This window comes from Lycium ferocissimum, chromosome 9 (assembly GCF_029784015.1).
Source record: "Lycium ferocissimum isolate CSIRO_LF1 chromosome 9, AGI_CSIRO_Lferr_CH_V1, whole genome shotgun sequence".
In the NCBI taxonomy this organism is placed as follows: Eukaryota; Viridiplantae; Streptophyta; class Magnoliopsida; order Solanales; family Solanaceae; genus Lycium; species Lycium ferocissimum.
In genome coordinates, this window is record NC_081350.1 from 36124404 (window position 1) to 36139585 (window position 15182).

The 15182-nt window shown below is 35.6% G+C and overlaps 1 protein-coding gene across 1 annotated transcript; it reads right to left on the reverse strand.

Moving 5' to 3' along the window:
* Nucleotides 1-1489: 1489 nt before the first annotated feature.
* Nucleotides 1490-2707, reverse strand: LOC132031852 (uncharacterized). Its single transcript, XM_059421738.1, has 2 exons — nucleotides 2419-2707; nucleotides 1490-2304 (listed from the first exon to the last, which is right to left on the reverse strand). The coding sequence occupies exons 1-2, from the start codon at nucleotides 2705-2707 to the stop codon at nucleotides 1490-1492; spliced, it is 1104 nt and encodes a 367-aa protein (XP_059277721.1).
* Between the last annotated feature and the right edge of the window lie 12475 nt (nucleotides 2708-15182).

Consider the following 15182-nt stretch of genomic DNA (forward strand, 5'->3'; position numbering starts at 1 on the left):
ACTTTTTTCATTTTAATTATTTTCATTTTTAAATTATAATTTAGAATTGTTGATACATACAATTTAAGTTTTTGATGGACAGATGAAACCTACATTAGCTAGGACGCTACAAAATTCAGATACCTCAGCAGCTAATAAGTCATCAAACATATGGTTAAAGGAAAACGGTTGCCCTTTTGGAACTATTCCTATTAAAAGGGTTACTAAAGATGGTCTCATCAGACAAAGGCATATTCCACCACCAGAAGGTATCGCGTTTGAATCCACACTGAATAATGTTACCCCAAGTCATTCTTTTGAAAAAAAAAAAAAGACGAGAATAATCGATCATTCATGTATTTTATTGTTTCTACACAAATTAACAATGATAGCAGTAGCGAACCCAGGATTTCAGGGTCGTGGGTGCCTCATTTTCTTTAACATGAGTTGCTAACGATGACATAATATAAATGCACAACTATTTGAATGCAACACTAAAAGAAAGCTGCAACTAATATTATCATTACCAAAAGAGGCTTTTAATCACAAGTTTCATACAAAAGAAAGACTTCTAGTCAGTAGTCACAAGTCCGATCCAAAAAAAAAAAAGACTTAGTCTCAAGTCTGATCCAAAAAAAAAAAAAAAGGACTCTAGTCAGTAGTCACAAGTCCGATCCAAAAAAAAAAAGACTTAGTCTCAAGTCTGATCCAAAAAAAAGGACTTGCAGTCACAAATCACAAATGCGCTCGACGACTTTTCATTTTTTGAAAATGATGAATAATAGCATCATTACTTATAGTTGCAAATATCCCACGCTCTACATAGCAGACTAAACAACCATTTAAAAATTCATCACTCATACTGTTGCGGAGTTCATTTTTGATGTACTTCATCGATGAGAAAGCTCGTTCCACAGAAGCAGTAGCAACAGGAAGAATAAGAGTCAACTTGATAAGCAAATAAACAAGTGGCCAGGAAACTGTGCAATTCGATTGAACCGCACTTTAGCAAGATCGAAGAATCCCTTCATATTGAAAAATCTCTTATCGAACCTCGAACATACACTATGAAATTATCAAGTCAGTAACCGAGATCTCAAAGCTTGTTGCTATCAAACTCATTCAGATAATATTCAGCCAACCTCATTACCTTTTTCTTATCAAAATTACCAAATGACTTAGCTGGATGTAAACAAGCCATACCAAGAAGTAAATCAGTACTAACAGTGTCGAAACGATTATTAAGCTCCTGAAGCAACAAATCAATAACAGTAACAGGATAAAAAATTCCAACACGAAAATGATGAGAATATGTAACATCAAGAGCTCTACGTTTCAACTTCCCAGGAATGTAGTTAGCATCCATCTTCGGAATAAATATCTCATGCTTATTACAAAAAGAAAGGGCATCATCTAGTAATGATTTCCATCCCCTATCCCTCATCATTTGCAATTCTTGCTTTGCAGTATTGAGCAGCCCCATAGCATTGACAATATCTTGATCCATCTTCTATAACGAGTAGTTCAAATAATTTGTCTTCTTCAGAACTTCCAACATCAAGTGCAACATAAAAACAAAATCAAACCCCTTAATCTTATCCACAAGACTTTCAGCTGTAAGTCTATCGATATAATTTGGACACTCACATGCAGCAAATTCAAGAACATAAAGAATTGATGGAAATATATCAATGAAGTTCTGCAATGTTTTATAATGAGAACCCCAACGCAGTATCACACGGTCGTTGAAGCCCACGTTCTGATTTAGTCCCGTCTGTGTGCACTTCACCGTAAAATGAGCAACTCTTCTAACTTTGCAACTTGATGTTGTCCGAGCAAATCCGCGCTTATAAGATGCTCCAACAATATTCAATACATTAGTAACTATACAAAAAAAATCATCCACATCTGAATTTTTCTTCACAAAAGCCACAAGTGTCAAGCGCAATTGGTGAGCAAAACAATGAGTGGAATATGCGGATGGAGTATCACGCAAAATTAAACTTTTAAGACCATTTAGTTCTCCTTGCATGTTACTAGCACCATCATAACCTTGTCCACGTATTTGAGATGGACTTAATGAGTGATCCGAAAGAAAAGAATAGAGTGTTTCCTTCATTGATCGTGCAGATGTATCATTAACATGGACAATACCAACAAATCGCTCTATCACTTCACCTTTTTTGTCAACATATCGTAGAACAAGTGCCATTTGCTCCTTGTGTGATATATCCTTCGATTCATCAACCAGTATTCCGAAATAATCACCATCCATGTCTTCAATAATAGCTTTGATTGTTTCTTTTGCACAAGCATCAACAATATCTTTTTGAATTTTTGGACAACACATCATTTTATTTTTTGGAGAATTTTGTAATATAATGCTTCCAACTTCCTGATCCATGGCTCCATACCATTGCAAATGTTCAAGAAATATACCTCTATTTGTAGATGATATGCTCTCATCATGACCACGAAACGGCAATCCTAATCTTAAGAGAAACCTTGCCACATCAATTGAAGCACCCAAGCGATGTCGAGATTCATTTTTGTCTTTCTCGTTACGCTTGTCAAAAGAAGTGTGAATTGATTGTGATTGATTTATCAAATCAATCATCATGTTGAAACACTTGTTGTGGATGCTATTTACCTCTCCAATATGAGTTTTGAGTCTTTCCTTAGCCTTGTTCCAACCCTTATAACCCTTTTTCGTAAAAGCATCTCCCATATTTCCACGAACATCATGCTCATTTTTAAACAAATAGCAACACAAACAATAAAAGCATCTTTTGATATATCTTGTACTCTAACCACTTGGAATGTCGACCTTTGAACCAACCAGGATGAAACTGACGCATTGTTTTCTTTTTCTCCCCAAACTGAGTTTTAGGAAAATCATGATTTATAGGCTGACAAGGTCCTTTTTGAATATAATATCTTCTAACTTCATCATGTATATTAGGGTCATATTCGCAATAGGCCTTCGTTTGCCGTGTTCCGTTTTCAAATAATTGAAATTGATATTTGAAGGATTTGTATCCCTCTGAACTTCCGAAGGTATGGATGAAGCAACAGGTGGAATAGTAGAACTAGAGCTTGGTTGTCCACGTTTTAACACGGTGACAAACTTATCCATCCGATTCACAAGATTTAAGACAATTCCTACAAAACAAGATTCAATTAATGCTCCTTTTAAATGTAGCATACCGAAAGAAAGAACCATTTCCAAATTTAGAAAGGAAAGAAACAAATATGCTTATTTCCAGACAACAAAGAACACTAGTATTACAATTTTGCAAGTTCTATTATCAATTTATGCTCACGTTCGCTCTATTTTGTACTACAAAGCAATAGATTATGGATAGAATATACTTTTTATTTTGCTTATTAAGAAAAAAATAGCACCAAGTGCTTGAAACAAGCTTTGGCTTTAGTCCAATATCTATGTATTCTGCTATTCCAATGCAATTATTTAACATTCTTAGCTAATAATGGTTTATGTAAGTTGTATTTTTGTTGTTTGTAAATTCAGTGAAATGCTTAGTTAAAGTCTACTACTTAATTTGATCTCTCCTTGGATAGATATATCAAATGAGAACCACCATGAATGAAAATACAATAGCCTCATGGCAGACATGTTGAAATAGCTTTTAAAGTTATTTCATCCATCGTTCCAAGCTAAATTTATATGTAGCTTGGGATGAGTTTTCCCTCGTTCTCCCCAAAAGCCTCTCTTTTGTTCATAAAATAGCTGGCGAAAAGCAATGCTTGTGAATTCATTAGCCTAGCGCTATTTTTATTCAGACCACTAGAAATGCACATAAGAAAAATTCAAAATCATGAGCCAAAAGTTCTTAGCCAAAAAACTAACAAAGGAAAAAACACAAATTACACTATCCACAATTTGGTATTCAAATCAACAATATATGATTAGCAACGAGCCAACGATGAACCATTAGACGGAAGATTGGTGAGAAAATATAGAATCCCTTAACTTGTAATGTGTAAGAACTAAGAAATAAACAAACATCATTAGAAAAATTAAATCCCCCAAAACCCTAATTCAAATTTTTAGCTCTGAAAAAATTAAAATACCTGTGTTCTGAGATTAGTGGACGACGATAATGAAAATAAAAAACGAAATTGGAAAGAATAGGAGAAGAACTGAAGAAGATTGAAATTTGGCTTTGGGGATAAGGGTTTTGGTTGCGGTGTCTCTTGTTTTATTTTTGGGAAAGGTATAACCCTTTTACCTTTTATTTGATAAACTAAAAAGTAGGAAAAGTAAAATATTAAAATATACAAAGTCAACAAAAAAGCGTTCTTATACTCCGTATATACTAACTCACAATGGCACAAGAAGAAAAGGAAGTAAAAGCTCTAATTATGATTAGCTAAAAAATTAAAATGCGCACGGAGGTTCGAACATAGAACCTATGTGACCCACCAAAACACTTAATTTGGACACTGGAAACCAAAGCACCCACTACACTTTTTGGTTTTTCGTGGTGCTTTAAATATTTATACCCATTTTTCATATATTTTTATATGACTATACCTAATCCGCGTCGGGTTTAACGGGTCTTGGAGCGCCTCCAAATTACATGTAGGTCCGCCCCCGAATGATAGTGAGCCAAGAAAGAGTTACATGTCCTCGCGGGGGATACAAGGTACATATATACGAATAATTAGTTATTTACCACCTTCTCGTTTGCAATTTTTGACAATCCAATGACCAACATTAAAAATGGTTTTTTGTTTACAGTATCATCAATTTATTCTTGTATTTTTAATGATTTTTTTTTTTTAGCGTAGCATATCAAATTGTGCTTCCGTGGTCTTTGATTTGCCATTTTGAGCATGGAAACCCCGAAAAAGTAGAGATAGTTAAATAACTGATTTTTTGGAATTGACTTTTGGTTGACTGATTCACTTGTTTTACGATATGCAAGGATTGGATTCTCACTTGGGCTCTCATTTTCACAATTTCTCCTAGGTCCCAATTTTTTTTTTTTTAAACCGAATAGCACTAAGCAAAGCTTAGTGGGTGCTTGTCATAAGCTGTACCTAAAGGACAAAAAGAAATTAGGATTTTCGGCAAATATAAATGGAAAATTTTAAAAACTATAATAATAAGTTAACAAATATTGTATTTTTCATATTCAGCTTGCAATAGTTCAAATTCCATATGATCCAAATAATAAATTTGCTGGAGCTGGAATGTCAGCTAGTTTATGGAATCCCGTATTGAAAGTCAACAACACACTACATGTCGATTGTAAATCCAGAAAGGGTCAGACATTTTACAAGCTGGTTGTAGATTAAGTTAAATGATTTACTCATTGATAATTTAGTTACTGCTATGTTTACTTGCAATAGATATTTGCTTTTTAGTTTTAAGAGGTAGATTAGGGGATAGAAAAAAGAAAAATAGGGGAGATACATGGAGTAAGAATTAAATATTGACCTCAAGGATGTGGGTTAGGAACTCTATCATGAGCTCCCATTCAATCCTGATAACTCTGTGTTATGTTTTCAGGTGGATCCAACACTATACGGGGATATCAAGACTAGATTTTTTATACATTTTTAGGTATTTTGTTCAATGTACTTTAATGATTTTCGTTTTGTGTTTGTGAAAGTAATCTAGCTATTTACGTCAATTGAAAGAGTTCATGCTCACTGTAGGTGGCAATACACATTGCTTCAATACGTTGTGCCCTAGTTTTATCATAGTTAATACTAAGTTCCCCATTGATGCGAGTTTTGATATAATTCAACAACATGGAGATAAAAAAGTATGGGAGATCACATTATTCATCGAATTGGTACATCTTTAACTATTTTGTTTTACAAAATTATTTTTGAAGTCTTTAGTTGATATTCGAATAATTCATTTGTTCTTATTAGAATTTGAAACGTACTAAATACTAGTAATATAACATTTCTTTTTTAAAAGGATCTAGCCAATGGAAACTGATGGCTTCTGTATGATGTAATAACAAACAAGTTGGTTTTTTGCCTCAAGAGATTTTCACTAAGCTGACAAGCTTTGCTAATAACGTGGAGTGGGGCGGAGTAGCGTATAGTTCATCAGGTGTGTCTAAACGTCCGATAGGATCTAGCTGTTTTCCTGTTGCAGATCCTTATTATGATGCTTGTTGTAGGAGACTTAATGTTTTAAATAATAAAGGTCAGACGGTACATATAGACAAATCGAACGTACGTGTTACAGATCCTAATCACTATGGTGTTATGGATGTACCACATTGGAGAGGTGGAAAGTATCAGCATGTGGTATTTTATGGAGGACCTGGTGGGTTCGTGACAATATGTTAATTACTACTATGACAATATTTACTTTCCGATCCATGTCCAAACAAATAGTATGAAGTTTTTGCTAGTCACAAATTCTGCAGGTCACATGCTCTAACTTTTCCATCTTTTTTTGGTGTTGGTTTTTGTTTGGTGTAAGCAAATAAATATTAAAAGAACTTTAGTTCGACAGGAGCTTTTAATTTTAGTCGAGATTTTTATGTCATTCGAAAATAAAATGATAAACATTTTCTCCCTTTAATTTCACCTAAAATATCAAATTCACCCCCTTTTGTGTCTCAATTGATTTTTGAAAAATGTTACCCTCCTAAACAGACCTTTGAAAATCGAAGATCTGATGTAGTGTAACAATGGTACCGGTTGTAATCGGGCTATTTATTCTAATGACTTTGAAAATGAGTAGTCTTGAATTTTTTATTCTATTTCTTTGATGGGCCAAAAAAAGTTGAGGTTTAACAAATTTTTCCCCATAGACAACACATTTAATTTTAAATCTTGAAGATTTTCCCATAAAATAAGCAGAGGTAAAAATTTAGGACAATCCATTTTCAATGTCATCGGGTGTAATTTCCTGGTTGTAATCAACTGGTAGAAAATGACGCATGGTGTCCCAAAAGTGTCCGGTCAATAATATTTGTCCCCGCTTAACAAAGTCTTTAAAAACTTATCGTAACTTGAAAAAATTCACGGGGAAAAGTTTATGTTGACCATCAGGCATAAGTTCTAGCTGTAAAGCCCTAGTTATCTTGAAATCCTATAAAATCTGATGTTAATATGTGAGCAACATCTAAGTGAATTATGTAGGTATATATGATGATTTATTAAGTTATATCTAGGTAATATTATTAGGATTTGCCGTGAATTTCCTGGATTCTACAATAATTGTGTTTTACTTCGAAAGGTTTTTTTGGTGGAAAAGGTTTTCTTTGTGGAAAAAGATTCTAACATACCTATCCTTTTCTTGGAAGAGAGGTTTTGAACTTCTATAAATAGAACATTATTTCTTCTTATACATAACACAATAGCATCCACAATGTAGTCGTTAAAGAGAGTTTTGTTTAGGGGAGATTATTTTCTTAATAGTTTTCATCATTCTTTTATATTAGTTTTTGATTTGATATGTAGACCATTTGACTAAACCATATTAATATATTATGCATCTCTTTTAGTATGGTTTTCTTTGTCATCTGATTTATCGCCGTCAAGGTTTACAATTGTTACCTTCCGCATGAGGCCCATTTAGTTAGATCCCCAATAAGTGGTATCCAAGCCAATGGTTTAGCGGGTTGAAGAGAGGTTCAAGGCATGTTCAAATCAAGCTGTAACCAATATCACGATAATGAAGATTTTGTCTAGAGTACTACATGTGGAGATGAATTTTTAACCATAGTTTCAACATCTCTGCTGTTGCATATATATATATAAAGCAAAATATTTTATACCAATATTTTATATATAATAATTTTAACCATGATATATATATCTATATAAGATTATGTGATATAGAAAAAATACCAAATATATATTTGCCGGTAAAATATCGGGCCAATAGATTTGTTAGAGTATATATATATATATATCTATAATAATTGTCTTTTATATATATATCTGTGGTATTTCTTATATGGAAAAAAGGATTCTACCATATCTATCATTTTCTTGGAAGAGAAGTTTTGAACTTCTATAAACAGAACATTATTTCTTCTTATACATAACACAATAACATCTACAATCTAGTCGTTGAAGAGAGTTTTGTTTAGGAGGAGATTACTCTCTCAATAGTTTTCATCATTCTTTTATATTAGTTTTTGATTTGATATGTAGGCCAGTTGGCTAAACCATATTAATATATTATGCTTCTTTTTTAGTATAGTTTTCTTTGTCATACCGATTTATACCGTCAATATATATATATATTATATAAAAAAAAGCTTCCGCATGAGGTTTTGTTATTTCTATCCCAACAGATATGCCTTGGTGTCTTAATTAAGAAAAGGCTAGAGGGGTGGGAATGTAATTTTGTTTGGTCATTAAATTTGAAGATAATAGTGCAGCAAATTTATATGTATACTAGATAAGCAAGGCCCTTGATTAGCACGAGCCCAGCATTATCCCTGATAAATGAAACATGAATTTAGTCTATTTTGGACAAACATTAGAAAGAGTTTTAATACATGATTGATGTATGGAAAATGTTTTTTTTTCTTCTGATAAGGTAAAATAAATTTCACTAATAAAGTATCGAGTACTCAAGGAGAAAAATTTATAGCATTCTTTATTAGAATTACACTCCAAAAAGTCGAGACAGTAAGAATACGGAGTAAAGATAGATGGACGAATGGGGTTGCATCAAGGATCAGCTCGTAGCCCATTCATATTTTTCTTAGTGATGGATGAATTGACACGGCATATTCAAGGTGAGGTGCCGTGGTGTATGTTATTCGCAGATGACATAGTTTTGATCGATGAGATGCGTGGTGGAGTACATAGTTTTGATCGATGAGACGCGAGGTGGAGTAAAGTGTCACGTCCCAAACCTGACTCTTGGCGTAACAAGTATCTGATGCTATGAACAACACCGGAAGCACCTTATAAATAATTAAACGTCAAGTCCCTTTAAAAAGTCTTTCATTATTTGATTAGACACGTTATAAATAACTAAGTAAAGATCACAATCACAATTAACGAAATAAAGTCAGCGGAAGTCCATAATAAATAAGTTATCAAAATGCAGCAACACCCATGAGAGTCGAACAATGACTTCACGACTACCCACAAAACCAACAACTATCCATGGAGCCTCTAATAAGATAAAAAAAAATAGTCTAACTTTCGGATGCAACCTGGAAAATAAAAGCAATAGTAAAGATAGAGGGTGCCCCACGAACAAAGTGTGGGCACACCAAAAGACTGAAAGTAGCAAACTCTCCTAGTCCGCATGCATATAAGGAACTTGCTCCTCAGTGTTACCTAACACACCATAAAACACAACAATGGTATGCCTGCGTACTGGGTACTCAGTGAGTGTCTCCGGAATAATAGTTAATGTAAAATAATCTAATATAAAGCAGCAAACTATGTAACTAAAGGAGTTCGAAATCCAAAGGTAAAACAAGTCATTAGTAGAAACCGTTACGAGCGAAATAAATCACCTTCAATCCACTATGCCATTTTATCAGAATTTCATCTTCCATTTATGAACTTAAGATTATCATCAAATCACTCATGAATAATCAAAATCATGCTCGTATAGGACAAACCAATAAAGCGAAGGGATGACCACTTAAGGTTCCCTAAACCAGCATAGAAGCACCATATCGGGGTTGGTCACCCTCGATGGCTATCCTTCCTCCCGAATAGGTAGGCAAAACCATATCAGGATTATGAACCCTTGGTGGCCACTTTTCCTCCTGAATGGCTAGGCAAACCACACTAGGATCCATAGTGACTATCCTTCCTCCCGAGTAGTTAGGCCAAACACAAACAACAGAAATCATGACAAAATAGCCAAATCACTATCATGGCATAGAATCTGAATAACTCATTATGGACTATGTTCATCATCCCATTAACAGGGGTACATCAAATCATTAATGGGTTTATAAACCAACTTCAAGTCATTAAATGAGATCAAGTTCAACACAATCCGTTCATAGAGCAAAACACATGAAATATCCAAGCTTTTCGAAATCAAGTTTAAGCATCCCTGATGGGGTAATTCATGTTCAAGGATCTAAGCTTTATATGTAGGGGTGTCAAATTTGGCTCAAAAGGTGATGACCCGCCCAACCCGCGCAAACTTTTATGGGTTGGGCTCAAGATAATTTTATATTGGGCTGATTTCAGCCCAACCCAACATAGCTCATTTTAAAGTGATCTCTAACTTAGCCCAATACCAGCTCAATTCTAGCCCATTTTTAAGATTTACTTAAATTTGAATTTATTGCTTGAGATTTAGTTTATTTGTTTAATATATACACTTTTCTTGTATCATGTATCTTATAAGTTTGTGGTGTGTTCAATATGAAGGGGAATATTTTTCAGGAAAAATGTTTTTCTCGAAAAATATTTACCACGAAAAATTCGTAAAAATAATTTTCAGGAAAATATTTTTCGCAAAAAATGTATTTCTAGAACATATTTTCCAAAAAAATATTTTTCTAGAAAATAGACCCTTTAAAAAAATTGGGTCAAGTTGGACGGGTCATGACCCAGCCCATTTTTAGTTCATTTCAGCCTAAATAACTTTTGGGCCAATGTTAGCTCAACTTATTTATTACCTCAGCCCATTTTTATTGGGCCAATTTCAGCTCAACCCGCCCATTTGACACCCCTATTTATATTTCAATTTCAATCATCCTTTAATAAGGGAAAATCATGTGTGTGTGTGTGTGTGTGTGTGTATATATACATATAATACACATAAAGGTTTAATGCGGGTTTGTCCCTCACGCACACAAACCTTGCCAAAGAACCACTTTAATGTTTGAAAAGTATGTTCGAAAAAGAGATATACCTTGATTCCTGCTATAACGCTACCAAACAGGCCTTTCTGAGGTTCAACAATCACACTACAATGATTAATAGTGATAAAGTCCAGAACTTTAATCAAATTCTAAGAGTTCCTACCCTTATCCGAAAACTAGGGCTTTTCGTGCCCAAAACGTGTTCTTGAATCCCCCATGGATTCTTAATGTTTCAAATACCTTACTTTCATGTCCCAAATGGGGGAACGTGCGGGCACCTATTTTTTCTCACCTAGTAGGAGAATTCGTCCCTCATCACAATTTAAATCAACAAAAAATATAAACCCAACCATCGAATACAAATAATATGTCTAGAATAGATAAGTAAATACGTGCAGAAATAATACAAATAATCCCAAGAAATCTCGTCTAGGGCCGTACAAGAGCCACTACTATAAGACTAAAAGTTGAATATGAATACATAGTCTGAAAGTGGAATACTGTCTCGGAACATCAAAGTAAGACAAGTAAATCAGAAGAGGCATCCGTGCGGATCCGTCCAGGGGCTCACCCTGGATGCTCGTCAACAAAGCCTCAGGAATCAGCCACGAGAAGAGGAAGTCGACCCTGTCACGTCCTCTGCACTCATAAAAGAATGTAACAAGGTAGTATTAGTACAAACACTATATACTGGTAGGTATCATAGGCCGACAACAGTTAGCTAACATATATAAAGGAAGAGACTGAAAGATAAACATGCCACAATCGTTGTCCTCAACATGAGATCAAGAGAGTAGTATCACAAGTACAGAAAGATCAATAACCGAATCACAGCCTATGGTAAAGCACATAAACACAAGTCTGCCAAGTTTCCCACAATTCCTCAGAATGATCACAACCATAAGTACAATCCATGAATCCGACCAATATATGCAAATAAGATGATAGTGATGAATACATATGCAATGCAATGATACACACACGCTTCGGGCGGAATACATCCACGCCTCAATAGTCATGACCCATGGAGGACCCGTGAAGTCCATGTACCTGTTGCGGCTCACAACCCGATCCAATATATATATATATATATATTTATTGCGGAACGTGCAATCCGGTCCAAAATAGGTTTAATATATGTTGCGGCGCGCAACCCAATCCAATATATGTATAAAACATGTTGGGATCCAATATATGTTGCGTCGCGCAACCCGATCCAATATAAGTATAATATATGTTGCAACGCGCAATCCGATTCAAATGTATGAGTATGAATGCATGAATGAAATCAATGCTAATGAGAATCTATCAATATCAATGGTGCCATACATGGACACATATCATGAGAATCTATCAATATCAATTGTGCGCCACATGGACACGTATCACAATATCACAAATAAATCAATTTCTTCCTCTTTACAAGACAATACCCAATAAATGAGAGATACGGTTTCACAATCACAATAAGGCAACTCAACATCAAGTCTAGTATTACAAACGTGGCAATAAGCCACAATCAAACAATAGTACCAACCTAAGTAATCCATCCCAACTTCATATCCGAAGTCGTACATGCTTTCTCCAACAATCACTAACTCTACATATGCTTCGTTAACCGAAGTCTAACCATAAGGTAAGCCGTAGCCTACCTGGTAGCCGAGCAGGAGCCACGAATAATCACACATTTGCCTTGCGTTTGCGGAGAGCCACAAAATACTCAAAGTCTAACCATAATCGAGTTCTAAGTTAGAAAATAGGAAGAACATAACCTACATTGCTAGGCTATCTTTCAAATCAAAAATCAACTATGGAAAAGGGAAAACAGTCCCACATGTGTAAAACGGGTATTTCGAAAGTGAAATCGGTGACCCAACATTCTAGAAGTTCAATTCTACTATTCAATTGCTAGATTAACTCAAGAATAGGTCAGATACATCATTCAAGTGAAAACCCCCAACTTGGGTATAAACCCTAACTTTCAAACCTTTAATTTCATCAACAACAATGGAAGATTCAAGACTATTAGTTACTAAATCATTAAATTCCATACTTAGATTAGTCAAATCTATCAACAATTCTCATTTAGGAAGACTTTAACTCAAATGATGAAATAGACATTGAAAACCCATATTTCCTCTTAAGTTCTATAGAGATTCTAGCATGGATTAAAGCTTAGGAAAAGATAAAGGAATGGATTTATGATTAGGGAATTTACCCACAAGAGAAATCAGCAAAGAACTCTCCAAATCGCCTCAAAGGATGCTTAGAAACAATAAATGAAGTGATTGAAAATGAAGGATTCCAACTAAGCATTAAATAAGATTCTAGTCCCATCATTCACTGCAGCGGGTGGTACATCGCTACGAGCTGCCGTGACGGTACCCTCTGCCATTTCGTCACATCCGCCATAGCGGACGGTCTCCATATCCTCAGCCACGCTATAGCGGACATGGCCCTCGCTGTGGTGGGTTTGCTACGACGGATCTGCTACCGCTACGGGGACATCAGACATCAGAAAACTCTAGTTTTTGACAAACCTATTACCAAAATTCGATAATCACCTGAGACCTCACAAACACAAATCAGACAGTACAGTCACAGTGTCACACATAAAAACACGTTACGGACTCATCGCGATCTCGAAATTCCCAACGGAGGTCTATTTCATTGGGTCAACACCCAATGGCCAAATACTAAATTTCCAACCAATAACTCGAAACGCTCCCAAGTGCCTTGGGAACCGAACTGAATACCCCACCAAGTCACAATCGACTATCCGGATCTCTTGAAATTGAAGGATTTTCAAAAAAGGCCCGCTTGTCCAAAAGTCAACTATTGGTTGCACATTTTTTACTTTAAGGCTCTATTTCACATACGACATCATGAATCTCGCTCGATCACCTCGGGAACAGTACGAACTATTCCTGCAGGTCAAAATCATACTAATAGGGCTCGAAAAAGGGTCAATGGATGTAAATGAGTCAAAAGTGCTATAACGACCAAACGATTTGCTACACTTACACTAGTATCATCCCTCTCAATAATATCAGTAAGAATCATATGACATACCTTCAAGAAGTTTCCCAAAGTCTCTTTCAACTTTTCTTTCTTTTGTTTTCAAGAATCTATGATTTTGAAGGATGAACTAGGATTAATTTGATGTAAAACCAATGGCATTTGAGAAAGAACATAACTTAGAGTTTGAGAGAGGTCCTTAGGGTTCTTTTCCTCTAAAAAGTCGGCCAAAAAGAACTGAGGAAGGGTTATAATGAAGTTAGGCTTTTAAGGTGTCGTTCTCGGTGCGCAGCCGTGTAGCTGGAGGCCCAATCATACAGCCAAGGCAGTAACACTACCTCCGATGCACGATCTCACACCTGAACCCACTTTGTGCAGCCGATAGCGTAGATTATGTAGTGCCCAAGAAATGGTTATAAATCCTAGCACAGAGCTCCGATTGAGCTCCATAATATATGGTTGGAAAATTATTTCAAAGACCTACAACTTTTATGTCTTGAGTTTTCTCAAATTTCTAACGCAACTACCTAACAACTGGGCATAAGTGCAATGTACCTCAGACTTAAATGGATTTAAGAGCTCTTACGAACTTCAGTATTTGGTTTAACTTCAAAACGACTATCTTTCACCCGTATTCATCTCGATAGGATTCATATAGCTAAAATGTCACCTTAATACCAATTTTAAATATTCACGCTTAATCTATATTTACGGAATGTTACATAAAGATAGGCTGGAAGTTTGGAGAAAAGCGTTAAAGTCTAAAGATTTTAGGTTAAGCAGGACTAAAACGGAGTACCTAGAGTGCAAGTTCAGTGACGTAGAGCATGAGTCAGAGGTAGAAGTGAAGATAGAGGAACAAGTTATATCCAAGCGATGAAGCTTCATGTATCTGGGGTTCGTGATCCAGGGAGACAGGGAGATTGACGATGATGTTGCGCATCATATTGGAGCGGGGTGGATGGCATGGAGGCTTGCCTCAGGGGTGTTGTATGATATGACGGCGTTGGTTATAGAGTGGTGGTTAGACAAGCATTGTTGTATGGGGCAGAATGCAGACCAATTAAGCATGCACAAGTTCAAAAAATGAAGATAGCGGGGATGAGAATGCTCAGATGGATGTGTGGGCATACTCAGAGAGAAATGATTAGGAATGAAATTACTCAAGACAAGGTGAAAGTGGCATCAATGACAGACAAGATGAAGAAAGTGAGGATGACATGGTTCGGACATGTGAAGAGGAGGTACGAGGATGCTTAGGTAAAGAGGTGTGAGAAGTTGACTATAGCAGGAGTTAGGAGAGGTAGAGGTAGGCCGAAAAAGAACTTGGGGGAGGTGATTAGGCAGGACATAGCACAAATTGAGCTAACTGAGGACATGACC

Excerpts from the sequence above, each read along its gene's own strand:
- LOC132031852 (XM_059421738.1), bottom strand. The coding sequence starts at position 2,707 with ATGGGAGATGCTTTTACGAAAAAGGGTTATAAGGGTTGGAACAAGGCT. Across the intron at positions 2,305-2,418 it reads CATATCATCTACAAATAGAG|ATATTGTTGATGCTTGTGCA; the intron begins GTATATTTCTTG and ends AAATTCAAAAAG.